This window comes from Cygnus olor, chromosome 25 (genome assembly GCF_009769625.2).
Source record: "Cygnus olor isolate bCygOlo1 chromosome 25, bCygOlo1.pri.v2, whole genome shotgun sequence".
Taxonomy (NCBI): domain Eukaryota; kingdom Metazoa; phylum Chordata; class Aves; order Anseriformes; family Anatidae; genus Cygnus; species Cygnus olor.
Window position 1 is genome coordinate 1,375,177 of NC_049193.1, and position 18,862 is coordinate 1,394,038.

At 40.8% G+C, this 18,862-nt stretch overlaps 1 protein-coding gene across 14 annotated transcripts in view; it reads right to left on the bottom strand.

The window, feature by feature from the left end:
- Positions 1-18,862, bottom strand: part of IKZF3 (IKAROS family zinc finger 3) — a 49,272-nt gene that overhangs the window by 5,750 nt on the left and 24,660 nt on the right. For 8 of the 14 annotated variants that reach the window (XM_040536743.1, XM_040536745.1, XM_040536742.1 and 5 more), the window contains exons 4-7: positions 11,207-11,464; positions 10,355-10,522; positions 8,637-8,753; positions 2,328-2,444 (exon numbers count right to left, since the gene is read on the bottom strand). In XM_040536743.1, the coding sequence (XP_040392677.1) occupies positions 2,328-2,444; positions 8,637-8,753; positions 10,355-10,522; positions 11,207-11,464 (660 nt within the window). The remainder of the gene's footprint in view (positions 1-2,327; positions 2,445-8,636; positions 8,754-10,354; positions 10,523-11,206; positions 11,465-18,862) is intronic. The other 6 variants (XM_040536752.1, XM_040536751.1, XM_040536749.1 and 3 more) reach the window with 2 other exon arrangements.

Below are 18,862 nucleotides of genomic sequence, written 5' to 3' on the forward strand. Positions count from 1 at the left end.
TTGGATCAACTTCAGATACAGCCCCATAAGTGTTTGATACAGCATAGATATCTATTCTGCTGGACTTTTCTTTCTTTTTTTTTTTTTCTATTTTTTTTTTTTTTTTTAGTATCTGTTCATTAATCAAACCAGGAAGTGCAAAAAGCCAGGCTTTGTACATTTGGTCCACATACATGCAAAACAGAAAACCACAGCAAAATAAGAAATGCAAAATGAAAAACTTCCGTTCGAATCCTTGCTCCCTAATAACTCATGGAAAGGCTGAGGACAAAATCTTTGCAGAAGCCTTTGAAGAAGGGCCTGGTGCAGGGGTTAAGAATCAAGTGCATGGTCTGTTGATCTGTGTCCTTATTTGAGACTTATACTTGTGCACAAGGTAGCTACCAGAGATGAAAAAAATAAAAATAAATGAATAAACAGAGTGGACAGGACTCCTCCTGCTTGTATGAATCTCTGCAGAGACCTCAAATAATAATAAAGTTGCTTTTTTACCCACTCAATAGCCTTCATTCACAGAAATGAGCCAAACAAAGATGCCTTGTTAGTATACATCTCTATCCCTTCTTCCTGACAAAATGAAAAATCAGCACCCGTTCCGAGAATGCCATTTCCCAAGAAATCACAAAGCTGTCCTGGCAGATTCGCACTCCTACACATGCAGTTCAGAAAGTCACAGAAGTCAAACCAAGGTCGGACAGGCTGCTCTTGCAAACACCCTTCCCAGGGATAAAAGGGACCGGGTGAGTCATTTTTTCACACATTACCTAACAAGAACATGCCAATCATAGGGGTTGTAGAAAAACAGTGAGTTCCCGAAATCTGTTATCTGCAGACTGCATTGCTGAGGACAATCCCAAATCAAAAAAGGATCTGTTCCATACGAGCATGGTAAAACAAATCAGACACCGTACTTATGCTCGACTCTGAGCACAGGCTGAGTGGTTGCGTCCTGCAGCAGAGGTGTTCAATAAAACACGCAAAGATCAAACTGATAGCCATTGTAAAACATGACAGCGTGAAGCTGAACTCAGTACCAAAAAAAAGGAAGCTGAAGATTTTCAAAAACACTTGCATTAGTATTACTTTTTGAATCACAACATACATGCAAGGTCCAAGTTACACAGTCGACAGTTTCAGTATTAGGTACCCGAAGGTACTCAGCCAGAGTAGCTGTGTTGCTTACTCCTCTATTAAAAGGTGACCTTTTAATTTAAAACCTTTTAAAAAAAAAGATGTCTAAATAAACGTTACCAGTTTTAGCAGATGGAGAAAGCCCAGCGCTACCCACCAAATCTAGCAAGGATTACCGCCAAAGTTACCTGCAGGAATTGCTTGCACGTACACACGGGTTTAGCAGCACACCTTTCCCTAGGCTGGGACCTCAGCCCCGGACACCCGAGACATCCTCAGACCCTCTGACCGTGGGTCCCCCGGGCAGGGACTGATCCCTGCCCGCACGCCCCATGCCCCCCCTCCCCGCTCACGTGCGCCAGCATCAGCCACAGGGCCCTGCTCGCAGGGGGAATTTTAGGGTGCGAGAAGAACACCCAGCACGGTGTGCACCCGTACGGGGTGCTACAAACCAGACATTATTAGCAGCTGTATAAGCATGAGCACTAAGTCAGGTCTCCACTCGGGACACGAGAATTGCATTTTACTTTGTTAAAAGGCGAGTTGATGGAATGAGACCAGCCAAGAGGATCAGGCGCTCACTGAGACACAGAACCTGCCAAACTCGTACTCTAGATCCCCAGTATGCAAAATTCTGATCATATACAATTAAATGCAAAGAAAATGCTATGGAAACATCTTGCAGCTTAAGTTACCACAAGAAAGGATCTGATATTTTTTTAAAATCATATTCAAATTCAGCAGATGACTAACAGCAATCCAATACTTTTCTGTCTTTAGGCCTTATTCCACACACGCATCCTGCAAGTAGCTTCAGCTCCTGCTTACTAGAACAGGCATTCAGCTCTCAACAGCATTACACGCTCCTGTTCTCCTGTAAAGAACCCAGCAAATGCATAGGTACAGAAAACAACACACGGAAGCTCATAAGAAATATTTCTAAATTGGCTACAAAAGAGATACAAAGCACAGTAGCAGATTAAAAACCATTCTCAAGCATCTAACAGAACACATTCCTTTAATCAAAAATCTACAAGTAACTAAAACATCAGAAAATCAAAGTTACTTTATTCATATTCTCTTGAATTAGATTGCAAGCTTAAAAAGGACTTTTAAAATAAGCAGAGGCATTGTAATATAAGCTACCAACTTTTGCAGATTTAACTGTTGCACATGAAAAGGTTTTTTGTTCTTACCAATAAATTTCTGAGGCATTGAGCTTTTTCGCTTTGCCACGTTGCTTGCTAGCCTGTCCAGCACAAGGGCTCTTTCACTCCCCATCTCTGCCTTGATGTGCCTTGCCTCCACGTTTGCTAGTTTGGAAATGTGAAAAGAAAAAAAAAAAATAGGTGAAAATGAAAAAAAAATGAGAAAAAAAAAAAAAGGAAGAAATGAATGGTCTAATCTCCGGAGTTTGCCACACTAACTGGAAGGAAACAGTTTGGAGATCTGATGTAAACTTGTTTTGTTGCTTTTTCTGTCGTTCTTGCTCTCTGCGTCTTGGGCATCAGCTGCGGTCAGTGGAAGCAAGCACAGAAACAGACACCGATCTTGCAGTCCTGAGCTCATACAGGGAGATCACAAACCATACAAAACCAATACCTTCATTAGCAAAAGGAAGTGCAAAACAAACAGGCTGGACGGGTTGGTTACAAAATGTAGATGGAGACAGAACCTCTGTTAGCCTTTCTTTTTGATTCTGAGTAAGAACCGTGACACCTGCAGAGCGTCCTGTCCTAGTGCTCCAAAACGTCAGTACAGGACCTCCAGTCCCCTGGCTGCACTGCTTTAGGTATCAGTCATACAGAGATGTCTTCTCAACTAATCACTAAAAACTTGTATAAAATACTTCAGTGTTCCAATAAAATAATATAACCTTTCAATATTCACTTATAACTCTTTTTTTTTTTTTTCCCCCAAATGTCAGCATCACTTGATCTTTTTTCTAACAGCTAAAGCTAATTGAGAACCTTTGCTCTTTGGCACCCTTACAAGCATTAGGTATTTTAAAGCCCATTCAAACCTTCACAATTTCTAATTTTAGGAAAAGTGCATGTGCCCTAGGAGCGCTCCCTTGAGACTGGGCCACTGTTTTAAGGATCTTACTGTTTTCCAGAGCTCTCCTCTAGCTGTGTTTGCCAGTGCCCATCATTTCACGGAAATAGCTGCTTGCTCTCGACCTCATGGAGGCTGCACGGGTTTTGAGCTGGATCAGCCACGCCGAGGAGAACTGCCACCTCATATCGCTACTGCCAGACTAATAATGAATATAGCTGCCGTGGCTTCCCCCCACAAGCCCTGCGCTCGCCTCAAGAACAAGTATCGGTAGTGGTACTTCATATTAAAGCTGCACTAAGAGGTGCAGCAATGGGGACCGCTGTGGTGACAACCAGACACGTTTTAAGAGACTGCCCATGCCTTTGAGAGTTTGATATCTAAATAGAGGCAAACGAGGATGAGGAAGGGTCATTGATTTTCCCAAGGTAGTATGAAAGGTCGGGTCTCATGGTGGTAGAATCCTGGTTGTTGTTATGGTACTGGTGCACCCAGATACCTTAAATATATATATGCATATATATATACACGTAGTATAATCTACATAAGAGACAAATAATGCCAGAGGAAAATAATGCAAATGCTTTGGTGTCACTTCAGTCCTGCTAAGTGCAGTCATATTAAGTATTGGACTTAAAATACAGTTTTCTAAGTACAAGTGATAAAACTGCAATATCATCCTTCCATAGCTTAGTGTGCAGCGTTTCCCTATAAATTTTAAAGTCACTCCTTACTTGTTTATTGTGACTGTTACTGATATCAGATGAGTTTCAGTCAGCACAAACCATGACTCACCAAACCTCAGCAGAACTATTTGTTAATGTTTGTACAGCACTTTGCAAATGTAAAGTGCTTCATAAATACTCCATGCCACATGAACTAACTACAAATATGACTCAGGATGGTTGGGATAATAGGGCTCAACGCAGCACTACGTTAAGCCTGTTTCACCAGGCTGTAACCCTATTATATACATGATGGCCAGACTCACAGACAGCATGCATATAAAATGCTTTAAAGATAGTAATATGTTGCTTTTCTCATCTGATTTTTATTCCAAATTACTCTGATGTGTTTAGTAACTTACATAAATACATAAAGAAGGCAATCTCAAAGTTCATTTTAGGCTAAAATGCAACTGCTCCCAGCCTGAAACACCAAGTCACTACCTACCCGTGTACACGGAACTAGACAAAACATCAAATTAAGCTGAAACTGTAAGGGAAAGTTAGGTAGGCAGACCATACTCATCCGCTTTGGATTTTGGCCAGAAACCCAAGTAAACTTTTAAGAATAATGTCACGGTATTTTTAATTTCAGGACTCATGTTCCAAAAACTGGAATATCCCTTCTGAACACTTCAGATTATCTTTAGATAACTGCACTTCAAGGGTTGAACTATCCTCAACCCAGTAAGTTTGTAAGTAATTAACAGGCTGTGTTTTTTTTAAATAAATTCCACAACTACCCTGAGCAAGATAATGATAATGTCATGTATTCAAAACCTTATATTGTAAACAAAAAAGAAAAATACAAAAAGAGCACCATTCATCATGCCATAACAGCAGCTTCCTAGTCCTTGCCAAGTCTTCATTTGTTTTTCTCGTTTTCTTCTAGTTCCTCTTTTTCCTCAATCTTTATGAGTTGTTGCACTATCAAAGCTTAAATTTCACATTTTCAGAATCTTTTTCTGTCTCTTCTGACAGAACTCAAAGAGCGAAGTTTCTGGGAGCCCCCTCAGCCAGGGAACACACTGGAAGCTACATGTACCGTATCAGTGCCTGCTTGTCTTTTCAATGTTATTTATGCGCCATCAAGGGACCTTCATTAAATTAGTGTCAAAAGGGCAGACAAGCAGCTTCCTGCAGAGGTAACAATAGTCTTTACTCAGACGAGATTGCTGAAGAGACAGTAGCTACTGACCTACATAATATGTTCTGGGACATCTGTAAGCATCAATTTTCCAGCCTGACGCCTGTCTGCCATTTTATTTTAAAGCTGAGGGTTTTTCTTTCACTGTTAAGATTTTCTACTCCTCGCCAATGGCCATTTTTTTCTTAAAGAAACAAATAACCTCTTTTTATGGGCCATAAAAGGCCTTGACAATGCGTCCATAATACAGCCCTGGGGGAAACAGACTCTGCTCCCATTGAGGCATAGGTAGCTCCACAGGTTCTCTCCCTTCTCAAAGGCTGACTTAATAATCTCACCCCTCTCCTTCTCCTGGGTCACTTACTAAACAATCCAAGAATAATATTTAGCATTTAGGAAACATTTTCTCTCTCTCAAAATTCTCCAAAGTCTTCTCAAACAAAGAGAGAAATAATCACACTCTGTTTCCCTCCTCAATTACCTTACTCACTGGATGATTCAACTGTGCATTGTGACATTAATTTGAAGAACTAATTATCCAACTATAACATGTATCTAAAAATAAATTTCAGGCTGGACTGACAGAAACGATCAAGCACTTTGCTCAAAGTTAGACTAAGAACTGGATAGTCATAAAGCAAATCCACACTTCCAAAGCACTTGGCCCATTGTGATCCTGAGATGCCCTGCGAGCTAAATACTTCTGATGGTTCAACAGAACAGCCAGAAAACAACAAAAAGGCTAAGGGTGCTGAAAGAAATCCTGCAGACCGATTAAATCCCCACTCCAGATGCAGGGCAGCATCTCCTGCTTCCCAACAGCTGCAGCGGCTGCGGCGCCCTCCGCTCACCCCCTGAGCTCTCGGCACTGCTCGAGAGCTGCTGCCCGCCTCGGGAGCCTGCACGTTTATAAAAACACTTTCATAAGAATTTTCTGGGGTGTAAATGTAACTTATCCATTACAGAGGAGTGCTTGTGTTTTGTTGTAATCCCCAGCCAGCAGTGCTGCTCACCCTAACGCCCCGCCGTGTATGTGCAGGGTGCAGGCACTTCTCTTCCAGCCCAGAACACGAATGCGCCATCACTCAGCCTGAGCTGAACTGTTTCCATAGTGTGGTTTCTCTCACACCGTAAATGTGAGCATAATTTTTAGAACATGCGGGCATTGTTAACAAAACCCTAAAGTACAAAGCGGAGCTCAAATTAGAGGCATTGCTTCCTGTAGCATCTCTATGTGGTCACTAAATAATGGAGAGTGGAACAGAGGTGGGTTATTGTGCAATGAGAACAACGCGACCAGAGATCGCTATCAGGGACTGAGCAACACTCTAACAATATTGTTACATAAAACTTTTCTTTCTCGAATATTTCCACACTGCTAGGTTTGGAACTTGCAAACCTCAATTTAAAAAGCAACTAGAAGGGTAACTACAGTCCTGATGCTGTTTAATGCTTTAATTAATGGTATGGATGATGGCACACTGAGCACACTTGCACTTAACGATGGCTCCATGCGAGAAGGTTGCAAGGACTTCAGAAAAGAGGGCCAAAATGCAAAATGATGCAGGGAAGTAGGAAAATAGTCAGAAATCCTAAAACAATGTTCACTAAAAACAAGAGCAAAGTACTACACTTCAGGGGAAAAAAAAAAAAAGCAACAAATTAAGTGCACTAAATGACCTCCCGAGGTCCTTTCCAGCCTTCCCTCCCCCTGATTCTGTGATCTAATATATTGCTGATACCAGAAAATTGAATGGAAATACCTCAGCAAGATTGGAGTTCCTGTTTTTCATAAAACTTACTACACTACTAAAAACACCGCAATATTTTTTTAAAGAGTGAAGGTCTTAAAGGCATTGAGTACAGCCATATCATGTCATACTGGAAATTTACATTTCCTCTGTGGCCAATTTAAAGCGCACCGTACTGCTTTAGTAAGTACTATATTGCAGATTCTGGATAACTGAAATGTTGCTATTCTGAAACAAATATAAACGATGAGAATTATTTAAAAGCAGAAATCTATAGTAGGTATCATGTTTTCCATTTTCACATGGTGGACATCTCAAAGTGATTGCCATCATGAGAGCACGTACTGTAACATAAAACCACAGTTACAATATGTATGGGTTCTCATGAAAATCAAAACTTGCTGACACTCACACAACCATTTACTTTTACTAATTCTCTAAAAAAACATGTCACTTGCTGAAAAGAAGGTACTCCATGAAACGCTACTAAATCATTGTTTCTTTTTGGCGGTTTTTGGGGGGGGGGGCATGTGTCACAGCCTGACCGCCAGCCTACTCTGTCCCGGGTGAAGATTCTTGTGCACACAAAGTTATCATCACATATCAATGGGTATTCACACTGGGTTTGGGGCCTGGCTTGTGATGATGGCAGCATAATTTTTGCTTGATAATCGCATCACCAAACACAATTTTTTTTATTCTTATTAAATGGTCTTTGTTAACATTGTCATCTCTCTAAATGCAATTTTACACTTTATTTTTCTTCTCTGAAAACTCAGCTTAACGTTTTCCCTGGAAAGAAAATTCTGTTTGAAAGTCACAACCCAAACTAGGAATCTTGATGCTTTAAAGGTTGGTTGTTTTTTGGGGGGGGTGGTTGGTTTGGGTGGGTTTTTTTGTTTGTTTTGTTTTGTTTTAAGGCTGGATAGTAAAAAAATGGGAACCTAAATTCCGAAACCGTAGCCTTAACTCTGCTGTGAATCAGCTGTACAATCTTTTGGGAACTCAAAACCATTCCTTGCCTCTGTGACTGCGGAAAGTAATTCTTTCCTGACATACTGGTATATTGTGAAACTTAAAATCGCACAAGTTCATTTTCGGATTGGAAATATTCAGGTGAATAAGGCTCAAAGATTACGGCAGTTATTTTTCATCAAAATATTTTCAGAACTGTAGCACTGAAACTGTGAAAAGGGAAATTTAAAAAAAAAAAAAAAGCGTTTGATACATTTCACCTTCATCCTTTTTCAAAGACAGCCCTATAGTTAAGGAAGTCCTTTACCCCTCCCTACTTTGCAGGCTGATCTGTCAGCGACCTGCAGGACGTCACCCCATTTCCATGCCCTGGGATCACGCCACTAACGCTTCTGCAAATTCTAACTAATTCTGACCTACAGCCCTTCCTTTTCTTTAGAATAAGGATCAAACAGAGCCACGTGAACAACTGCTGTCAACAACTACAGGTGTCAACTCATCCAGTACAATAAGCAACATAATGGCATTAATGTAGGAATAATTTAACATACTGTGAGTGTCACCTACAGAAATGCTGCGTAGAAGGTACTTCAGATGTTTTATTCAAAGTAACTGTGAAATAAAAAAGTGATTAAAATAAAAGCATTCTTTAACTAGATGCCTGAGGGATGCATTAAACCAGACCCTTTTATAAGATGTTACAGCCCCTCAGGTTACTGAAAATGATTGTAGTAAAAACTATTCTCAGGCTGTGAATTAACAGCTTACCAGATGCCCTTTTTAAGCACTGTAATGTACAAAAAAAAAAAAAAAAAAAAAGAAGGGGGGGGCACTGTAACATGATAAACTCACCAGCTTCACACATGCCAGCGTTCTGCAGGTAGGTACGGCACCGCTCCTTGTGCTCCTCCAGCGAGCTCCTCTGCTTGTAGCTCCTGCCGCAGAACTCACACTTGTATGGCTTCTCCACTAGAAAAATCAGAGAGCACTATGAAATAACCACAGGGGACCACTAAAACACACTCCCCCTGACATTCCAGTGTACGGTTACTGATAACGCAATACTCAGCTCATGGAGAATGCTTTAAATTGCTGTTAAGTTGATGGGCGATGTCATTATGACAAAATCAGGGTTATATGAGGGTGAAGCCCACCAGACACCCAGAGGACTTGCACAGCCCTCCTTGCCCCCCCAGCTCAGTGCCAGAAAAGAGACCTCACAGTCAGACACGGCCCTCAGGGGCCCAGAGCCCTGTGCTCTTGCCACAGCTTCCCTTGGGAAGCCCAGAAGTGCCATGACTGGGACCACAACTGTCCTAACTGCCCGATTTCGGTCCCGGCTGCACAGACATTTTTAAGGATTTCATGAATTTCAAGTTAAGCCAAATGCATTTGTGAGGTTTACTTCATTTCCAAAGGCATTTATTGTACAGCAAATTATGCTCCTAATTCATTTAAGCAGAAACAAGCCTGTTTGAAACTCAAGATAACCACACAGCCTTTCCCAGTGCGTCATACAAGACTGGAGGCACTCCCTGAATTATTTCATTCCTGCTTCACCAACAGATATTCCCTAACACACTTGGGCACAATGTCATCGCGAATGCAAGTAGCCTTGCATCATGTACTGTGCAAAAAGACCATACTCCCTAATGGTAATGCAACTGTTCGCTCGTTCGTATGATTCACTTAAGGAGATTTTCCTTATGCTGCTTAATAAGCCAGCTCTTAAAAAATTCAGTCACAATAACCCCCCCATGTGTCTGAAGCATGATGTGTTGGGGGGGGACGGTCATGATCAAATCAGAATCTCATTTCCTCATGTCAGGTAATCCCATTTTTAACTTTGATTCTTTGTGAGGTTTATTTTATTCCTGTAAAGTGCAGTGCAGAAATAATATTTATAATTTAGAATACCCCGATATGACACAGGATATACACAAATCAAAGAGCAACCACGACCCGGCTCCTAAAGAACTGGAGGAATTAAGGTTAATCAGTTTATACCTGGCTTGTTATTCAAGTCACCTCAGCCCTGTGCCTCCATTTCTCCCATCTGTAAAATGGATGCAATACCCTACTGGTCTTGAGAAATACCGCTGGCATTTGTTCAGCACGTTAAGACATTCAGATGAAAGGCACTACACAACAGCGAGGTGTTAACTGGCAGTAACCTTCTCTTTGATTATGCTCCAAATTATTTGAACGGCTCGGGATGGGAATGGAAGAAAACCCCAGCAAAACATTTTCTCACTGCTCCTCAGGTTCTGAGCTTTCTGGCTTAGCTAGCTTCACTCATTTGAAAACAGCAGGGAGTCATTTTGCTCGGAGGCTGCTCGCTCCTCACCGCACACAGCTGTGATGGAGGGATTCCCCTGCCCTGTCCCCACCTGATGATGCTGAGCCCATTCCCCAGACGGCTCCACCAACACAGCCAAGGGGTCTCTGCCCTTCGGCGATGCTTCAGAGCTAAGCGGGCTGAGCAGACCTCGCTGCCTGCTCTGCTTTCCACGCCTCGTGTCCCAGTGACACACATCTGAAACACGTGAAGTGCCTTTGAAGCCACTTACCAGAATGTGTCCTTAAGTGACCTGTTAGCGCATCCCTCCTTTGGCAGGCATAACTGCAAAGATGACATTTAAAAGGTTTTTCCCCTGTATGTAGTTTAATGTGGCGGAGGAGGTTTCCCTTCTGAGTAAAGGAAGCTCCGCACTGATTACACTGGAATGGCCGTTCACCTTAAAATGACATACAAAAAAGGACATTTAATGGTTATGTGGGTATCACGCTATCCTCATACCCTTTCCTTTTTGGAAGAGGAAAGAATGAGATACTTGATCACTTTTTGTCTACAGAAACACACACAGCCCTTCCATTGACTTCAGTGGGAGTTACGTGCAGCTCTGGTGTCAGAGCTTCTTGCAATATATGTATGAGTATGGAAAACAACGTACAGACTTTCCCATGGAAATAAGTGTTCTGGAGGAGGCTGATTCCAACAAGCTAGCAGTTTTTAGAAAAAGAAGTCTTATCTTACTGCAGGTCAAAACCTAAGATGCTCGTTGGTTTGTTGCCAAAGTAAAGCACGAAGAGAAATACAGCACACAGACTGGAAATGGCAGCACAAAACCAATCTAACTTGTGTTTTGTGGCTGACATGATTAAACAACATAGTGCCTTTCATCCAAAATTCTTAAAATGCCTCACAAATATGCTTTTATTAATACCGAATCCCGATAGGAAGAAAGGTGGGTGAAGTGAGGCACAGAAAAGTGAGTAACTTGCCAGAGATCACATGCGGAGTCAGGGACAGAACAAGGAAATCCCAATTTTGGTAACCTTTTTTAAAAATAGTAGCCTACATTAGAAATTGCTATCCTGTCAGTATTTAGCTCTTGCAAGAATAATATAGGGATATTTACCAGTGTGGCTACGCTTATGAACCATCAAGACATTGAGGCTAATGCAGGCTAATCCACAGATATCACAATTCATTTTTCCACTAGCTGGCCTGATGTTGTCATATGAACCAGAATGTCTTTCCAGTTTAATGCTTTCATATTCGTTATATTCTCTGGGATAGGTGTAAGGTATTTCAGATTCTTCTGGGTTTTCCATAGGCTCTGAATTTAAAGCACTCTCCTCTCTGTCACTGTATTCACCTTTCACTTTAACATCATCTGCAGGTAAAACAAAGCACAAAAGTGAAGAAAATGATCATTTCAGATACCATGAAGTATCTTAAAAAAATCACCAAAAATTACATAAAATTACATCAATAATTTCCTTACAGTTTTACGGAAACTCACAAAGATAAAGAAATGCAGTTAAGACGTGAATCTTCATAGGTCATGTACGCTTAGTGATGCTCACAATGAGATAACCTTTAAAAATATTGACCTATTTGTTATTACCTTTGACGGATAATTTCCTTCTACAGATTACAAAAATATAATACAGGACAAACTTCTGTTCTTGCGATTACAGGGTACTATTCAGAATACCAAATAAAGTACTTATTTCTACAACTGACAATTAGCCTATAGAAATGAGGGCCACAGGATGTTCCTGTGAATTGGAAATACAGAAAGACATGTTAAAAGGGATACTTGTATCTTCCTGTGCAACTTTCAAGCATGCCTAAAAAAACTCTGATCCAGTTAAGACCTCCAGTGTTCCCATGGTAAAGATTCTCATCAATTAATCCTAATCAATAATCCTAATCTTCACTTGCAATTGCAATTTTTATCAAAAGATCTCAAATGTTTCGAGAAGCATTCGATAATCTTGATACCTGTATTGAAGACTGCTGTATGAGTAAAACCAGTAAAGGCAGTAAAGATCGACTGATAAATAAATATATCACAGGAATGTTACAAGATTTGTCCAAAGTCACATTGCAAGCACACAGCAAAGACCACAAAGACTCTTGAAGACCGACATCCACAGCCTTGAGTAGGTTCCTGAACCTGCTGCTGTGTCCAGAGAAAACTCTCAAAGGCATCACCTCACATTAATGCAACTTCACGACAAGAGAAGAATGGAACTAGTAGCTAATAATTTACTAACAATAATGTTCCCATGAAAAAATATCAGCAAATGGCTCGCACTACATAAACTGCTAATGATTCCTAACTGTTGCTGAATTTCTTTTCTGCTATTAACTCCAGCATTACCAGCACGCCCATTAAAATCCATACTAATTGATGGGGCAGCCCTTTTTTCTGCTTAAAGTGGACTTTTCTATCTAGACAGGAGCTGGGTTATGGCTGAAACTTGAGTTATGCCTCAAGCTACTAAGTGAAGGAAAGCATTAAGAGATAAAATATATTGTTTCCTGTTTGAAAGTATTGTTCTCATGGGCACCTGCTCCTCTCTCAGACTGAGGGTTAGACAGTTAAATATGGCATTTAATCACTTGTCCTTTCTCCAAAGTACAGAACATGGACTGCTGAATATGTATTAGCTCCGGTTCTGAGTAATAAACCACATCAAATGCCGAGAACAAACAATGGGTGACAGCGAAAATGAGGTGGCAACATAAAAGCAAGCACTGAAAAATAAAAATCTGGCAGCCAATACTTTCACGAAATCAAAATTTTCAACTATATTTTGGTGATAACATCGCTCCTCTAGCCTTGATGCTTGCACTAAGCTCAGCCAATATATCTTACTTTGGGCTAAGTGGATGGAGGTGGGAGAAACAGGTGGGTGATCATTGCTTCATCCCATGCAAGATTCCACAGAAGGGTGGAAAACTCCAGGAGATTCCTTTTAGCGCCCTCCACAGATGGTGACAACCACAGGAGGAATTTTTTCCCCATATCGTGTGTTTTCATCCCCTTGTCCTAGACGTTTTTTGAAGTTCTGCGTTGGGACTGACTGCCCCAGCCCCTGGAGGGCTCACACAGGTTTGGGCATTTGTTCCGAGGCTCCCATGGAGGCTTCACCTCCCAGTATGCCACGTCCCACTGCACCTGCTGCCCTGTTTCACGTCCTGAGTCCCCCTTCCACTCAAATGGGGCTTCCTCTGCTGTCAAATTCATGCCTCAGGTGGGAGGGTCCCACTGTCTCAGCATTAGTTTAAGCATCCACTTCCATCACTCCAAGGAAAATCTATTGCTGGTTGCTGAAAGCAGCTTTCAACAGAATCGCTTTTCCAAAAAAATGAGTTGTTCACCCCCATCTCCGCCCCCCAGAAGGAGACAGCTCCAAAATAATTTGCTACATCCTGCGCAGAATGGTAAAAGGAAGCGCACGCTGCAGCTGCACCTTGGCGGTGCTTTCAGACAATTTCAATTCCCACTTTCTATTTAACGTCTCACCTTTCGTCTGCATTAAATGCGATGGCTTAGCAGTGGAGGACTAGCTGTAACCTCCTATTGAGCAGACTTCTCTACCGTTTTCTACCGTTTCTCACCACAAGTTCACAGCTCACAACTTTTCACTCTTGTACCGAGTTACGTCCCTGCTCACGACGCATGAGCGCTGTGATCCCCATGGCAAGCACTTGCTGATTGCCACACACTGGGCATCCTATGGTTCCGCTGCGGAAAATAATTGCCTCTGCATTTTCCATACTGCATGTTGGCTGCTTGCAATGCATTTGTTGTCTTACAGTAACAGGGAAGGATGCACCTGAGCCCTTACCAAGGCTTTTCCACCGCTGCCTCCCCCAGCGAGCAGTGCTGCCGCTCCAGCTGTCAGCGATATCCCACCAAAGCTCGGGCGCGTTTCAGTTTGCATGTAGGCGTTTAAAGAACCTCAACGGAAAAATTCACCTTCTGGTGACTGAGAGCAGACAGCAGAAGCCACTAAGGAAGAGGGTTTTTTAAAAAATCAAGCAAGTGTTAGAAGTGTTGGAATTTTTCTATCCTAAGAGCATCCAGCCATGCAGAAGAAAACCGGTGCAAAGCAGCCCAAGGAAAAGATGGGTGAGTTCGTGTCAGCCTAAAATTAGCCAAGTGGTTAAAGAGGTCTGAAGCAAGCAAATTCCTTTTCCAGCCCTGACTGTTGCTCTGCATGCTGGCAGGCAGAGGCAATTGTGTGAGATAGGAGACTGGCAGGGTTGTGAAAAGGTTTGGGTCTGTCACTTAAAGATCGTATCAACATATTTGAATGAAATGAGGGAGTTTCCAGGCTGGTCCTCCTTAAGCAAGAGGAAGGCAGCTGTAACATCAAGCAGAAAAGGGATAACAAGTGAGGAAAAACACAAGTACCCTTAACAATCCTAACAAACTTCCCCAGGTTGAAAAAAGCAGTGATATTATCTCTTCTATGCTTGGGAAAGTAAAGAAGTTGTAAGAGGAAAAATCATTTGTGGTGTCCAACACAGGTAACTATTTTTCTTGAGGCAGTTCATGAAGGTAATACATACTGCAGAAAGAAAAAAAAAGAAGTTGTAGATTTTACACAACAAAGTACCAGGGTGATGCGTTAAGGCTGATGCACATGGTTTCATTTCCTGGGGAGATGATTACAAGATGAAAGACATACTCCAGAGTAATATTTTTGTTTCACCTGAAACACTGTAAAAACAATGGGTTCTGGAAAAAATCCAAAATAAAGCTGTGGTGGCAACTTCAGACTGAGTCACCACATGAGCAGTGCTTGTATACTTTCTATAAAATGCAAGAATAAAAAAGTCAGTAACTGCAAACAATTAAGACAAGCTAGAGTGTTACCTTAGCTGTTCTAAGAGGGAGTCTCTGAAGCACATCCCCCCTCCTCACCAACCCCCCCCCCATATTTAATCCAAGACTTTGGCATCAAATACAAAGAAAAAAAATGTGAGTTTTGTACCGTTGTTAAGCAAAGTTTGCCAGAAGTGTTATGAAAAACACAAAGAATAAAAACCAGAAGCTATTAAAGACAACAGCACAAAAGGGTGATGTTGCTCAAGTGTTTTACAAGGAGTGGGGTCATAATCATGAAATCCTCAGCACATGCAAAAAGTCAACTGGATAACAAAGAAACTTAATCATCTTAATGTGGCACTTTAATGATGCTGCTGATTTGCTATGCCAATTCAGAGATAATGAGCCCCTAATGCTACAGATGTTCAGCCAGACTAAAGGAAAAAAATGAAAAAAAGAAAAGCTTTTCTTGTATGCCATTTCCTAACTATCCAATTAAACAAATTGTGAAAGCATATAAATAGTTTACCAGGTTTTGACAGCTGTTAATAGGATTCAGATGCTGAAGAACAAGAAGGGTGTCTATATGCACATGTACTGAAGGATTCTTGTGACTACCTGGATTTGACAGGTATTAACCAATGATTCATCACTGTTATCTCCACAAATCGTCCCCAGAAATACCAGTACAAAACCCAAATGTACACATACTAGAGTCTGTCCCCTCCCAGAACGTGAGATTCCTTTACCTAAAGCAGCTTGAAGCACAACAGCCATACACTGTGAAACTGAAAAGGTCAGTGGAGTTTCCAAAGTAAAGTCAGAATCCTGCAAATTTACGAAAAACACCTCTACAATGGAATTAACACAACGTGGGGGAAGATATGTTATCAAGAAATCGAAAAAAACATATTCCTTAATGACTATAAAGAGAGGTTTGCAGTACATCCAATCAAAATTATAAGCTGAACGTCAATGCTATACCTAAGTATTTTTTCGTCCTTAAATTATACATTACATACACACTGAAAATGTGGGGACTGTGAGCAATGGGGAGTTATAAAACTTAATAGGAACATCAGACCATTACTTTTTTTAATAGAAGCAACACAGTCAGAGGCAAAGCATCTTTCCTCCATGCCTTTCTGACACCATTGCAGACATCAGCTCTAGGGACCAGAAAGGAGCTCAAGGCTTTGGGGCCCAACCTGGCTCTGCTGCCTGGGCACCCTTCTCCTGCCACTACCAACCAAGGCTCCAAAATCCCAGGTACTGCACCCACTACTTCTACAGCACACTGGAAATCCATAGGTTTCACTTCCTTGACTTACCAAAAATTATTCCTCAGACACAGCAGCTTTGATTTGATCTTTGTCTCCTCCAGGATTTTCTTGGTGCTGCTGTTCAGCACTCATTTTGAATAAAAAGCAAGCATCTATTTTGCTGAGATATACAGCATACTTGAGGGGGTAATTCCTAAATGAACCAGTGCAGAATGCACCTGGTGGAAATCTCACTTCTAAAAATAGGAGAGAAACTTTCATAATTCCCCTTTGTGGAGAGCACGCGCTATGGTAATGAGTTTCCTTGTTTTTATTGTGACTTGCACAAAAATAGAAACAAATCAAATTGAAATGCAGCACTGAGAATTGGGAAAAAAAAATAAATCAGGCATCATTTCCCAAGCATTTGGATGTGTATTTTCTACTTCATTAATACCAATGTCTTTCCATTGTCAAAACACAATAGAATTTATGTAGTTCTATAATTAATTACAAAACTAAAAAGAAAAAAGAAAAAGAAAAAACAATGCACATCATCTCCAAACTCATGTGAGCCAGGACACTTGAATTAAATAATTGCTTCTTCAAGCATCTTATTCAAACATATACTAGTATTTTTCCTAAGAATCTACCTTCCTATACAAATCTATAATATCTATAATTTCATAATCGGTATTTCCCATCTATTACCAACTTTTTGCCCAATAATAATCTAGCTTTTCTTTAGGACTTTTGTTCAAAAGATTCCTGAAGTATGTTAAAATTAGACTAACAGAAATAGCAATAAAGGAAAAATCCCAAACTGAGTACTACCAAAGCTGGAGATAAACAGGACAACAGCACAGCAGCACCACACAGCACTAGGCCAAGGTTTAAGGAAGGAAATGAAAAATAATGCATTTAACTGACACTACAAAGAGAATTTGGGGAAGTAGAATGTTATTACCTGAGGCAACATGGCTGGGGGATAGAAAACTATGCTAAAACTATCATGGGATTTAATTTCCTTTTTTTTTTTTTTTTTTTTTTTTAAATTAACGTAAGTGTCAGTAGCTTGCTGTTTTTCCTTAATTGCCTGTACCCACAGTGCTGCCCAGGAGCACAGAGCACTGAATTGAAGGGAACAGCATCCCATGTTCCAGGGTCTACAAGTGCCCAGGTTTTCCATAGTCTCTCTCAGATGAATTTTGTCTCACTTATGACACCTGTTAACATTATCCTTCCAAACCTTAGAGTATTTAAAGCCTCTCTCTGAAAAAGAAAAAAACCCACAGAACATGAAACTGAGTTCTTCTCTTACAGTTAGGTAAGATCACTCATAGAAAACATTTCTAAAATTACAATTCCTAAAGTCCAGAAACCCAGATACAATCACAACCGTTAAATCAGACTTCAATTAGACAGTTAATCAGAGAACATCTGGACCTAACAGTCAGACTGAAAAAGGCCACATGTTAAATTCAGATAATCGCCTTCATTAGTTATATCAAGGGACCTATTACTAATATGACCACTCAGGCATGATCACCTCTGGTCAACTGCTTTTTCAAATGAACTTCAAATCTGAACTTCAAATCTTTAAACCATATTTTTATTTAGCTTTTCGAATTCATCTCCCAGAAGTCTTCATTACAATGTGGTACATTCTTACGTTTGATACTAGAAAAAAATAAATACGAAGAGAAAATATCATATAATAATTCAAAAAACAGGGAAATCTGTGATAAATATCAACAGAACTTTTACACCTATAAACTGAAGACAGGAGCTTGTTTCAGATGTTGCTCAAAAACCTCAAACAACATAATTGTCACAAAACCAATTGTAATGGTTTGATTTAACTACAAAAAAAAAATCTAGCAGTAAATAGCCTGGATTCTAAGACTTGAGCTTTAGACCATAAATATTCTCTCTCCAAAATCAGTACTTCTATAGGTAAATGCTAAGATTTTACTTTTAGCCTCATCTTCTCTAGAACCTTGTGATCCCTGTGTTCCCTCAGGAAGATTCAAAATCAATCCTGTTTGGCAGAGGGGAAAGTTTCGCAGAATTACGGAGTTTTGGCAATTGGCCCTGTTGGTCGCAGGCGCAGCTCAGAGCCCTGCGGAAGCAGGCAGTGCGAACACGCTCGGCAGGAACGCCTGGAACCAAGCTTGGAATGAAAAAAAGTTCGTAACAGCTCCTGCAGGTCAGTAGCAGAAATCAAAACAGGAACAAGAGCTGAAGCCCATAAACACGGTGTGATGGGAGATGGTGTTGACAACACGGAAAAGCTAGCTTGAGGTACCAGAAGTAAAATATGGTGTTGAGCACACGGTGCAAACTCTGCAAAATTTGGCTAAAAGTCAGCCAGCAGCAAGACACAAAACCACTGGAAAGAGAGCTTCATCAATTCCGATTCTCATGGAACTACTCACTGCATTTTAGCCAAGTTTTGACTCTTGTGGATTTATTTTTGCTTTCCAATACTTTTCCAGCAGCACAAATACTAGTAAACCCATTAAACTCCCACTTTTTGTGCCAAATGAACAGCCTAGTCTGGGGGCAAAACATGAGTCATCTTAATTAATTAATTTCCTTTCCACCAGACCATATGTCTAAAAATAGATTATTTTCTACAACGACATTTGATTTCCTAGGGCCATTTGCCTTGCCCTCG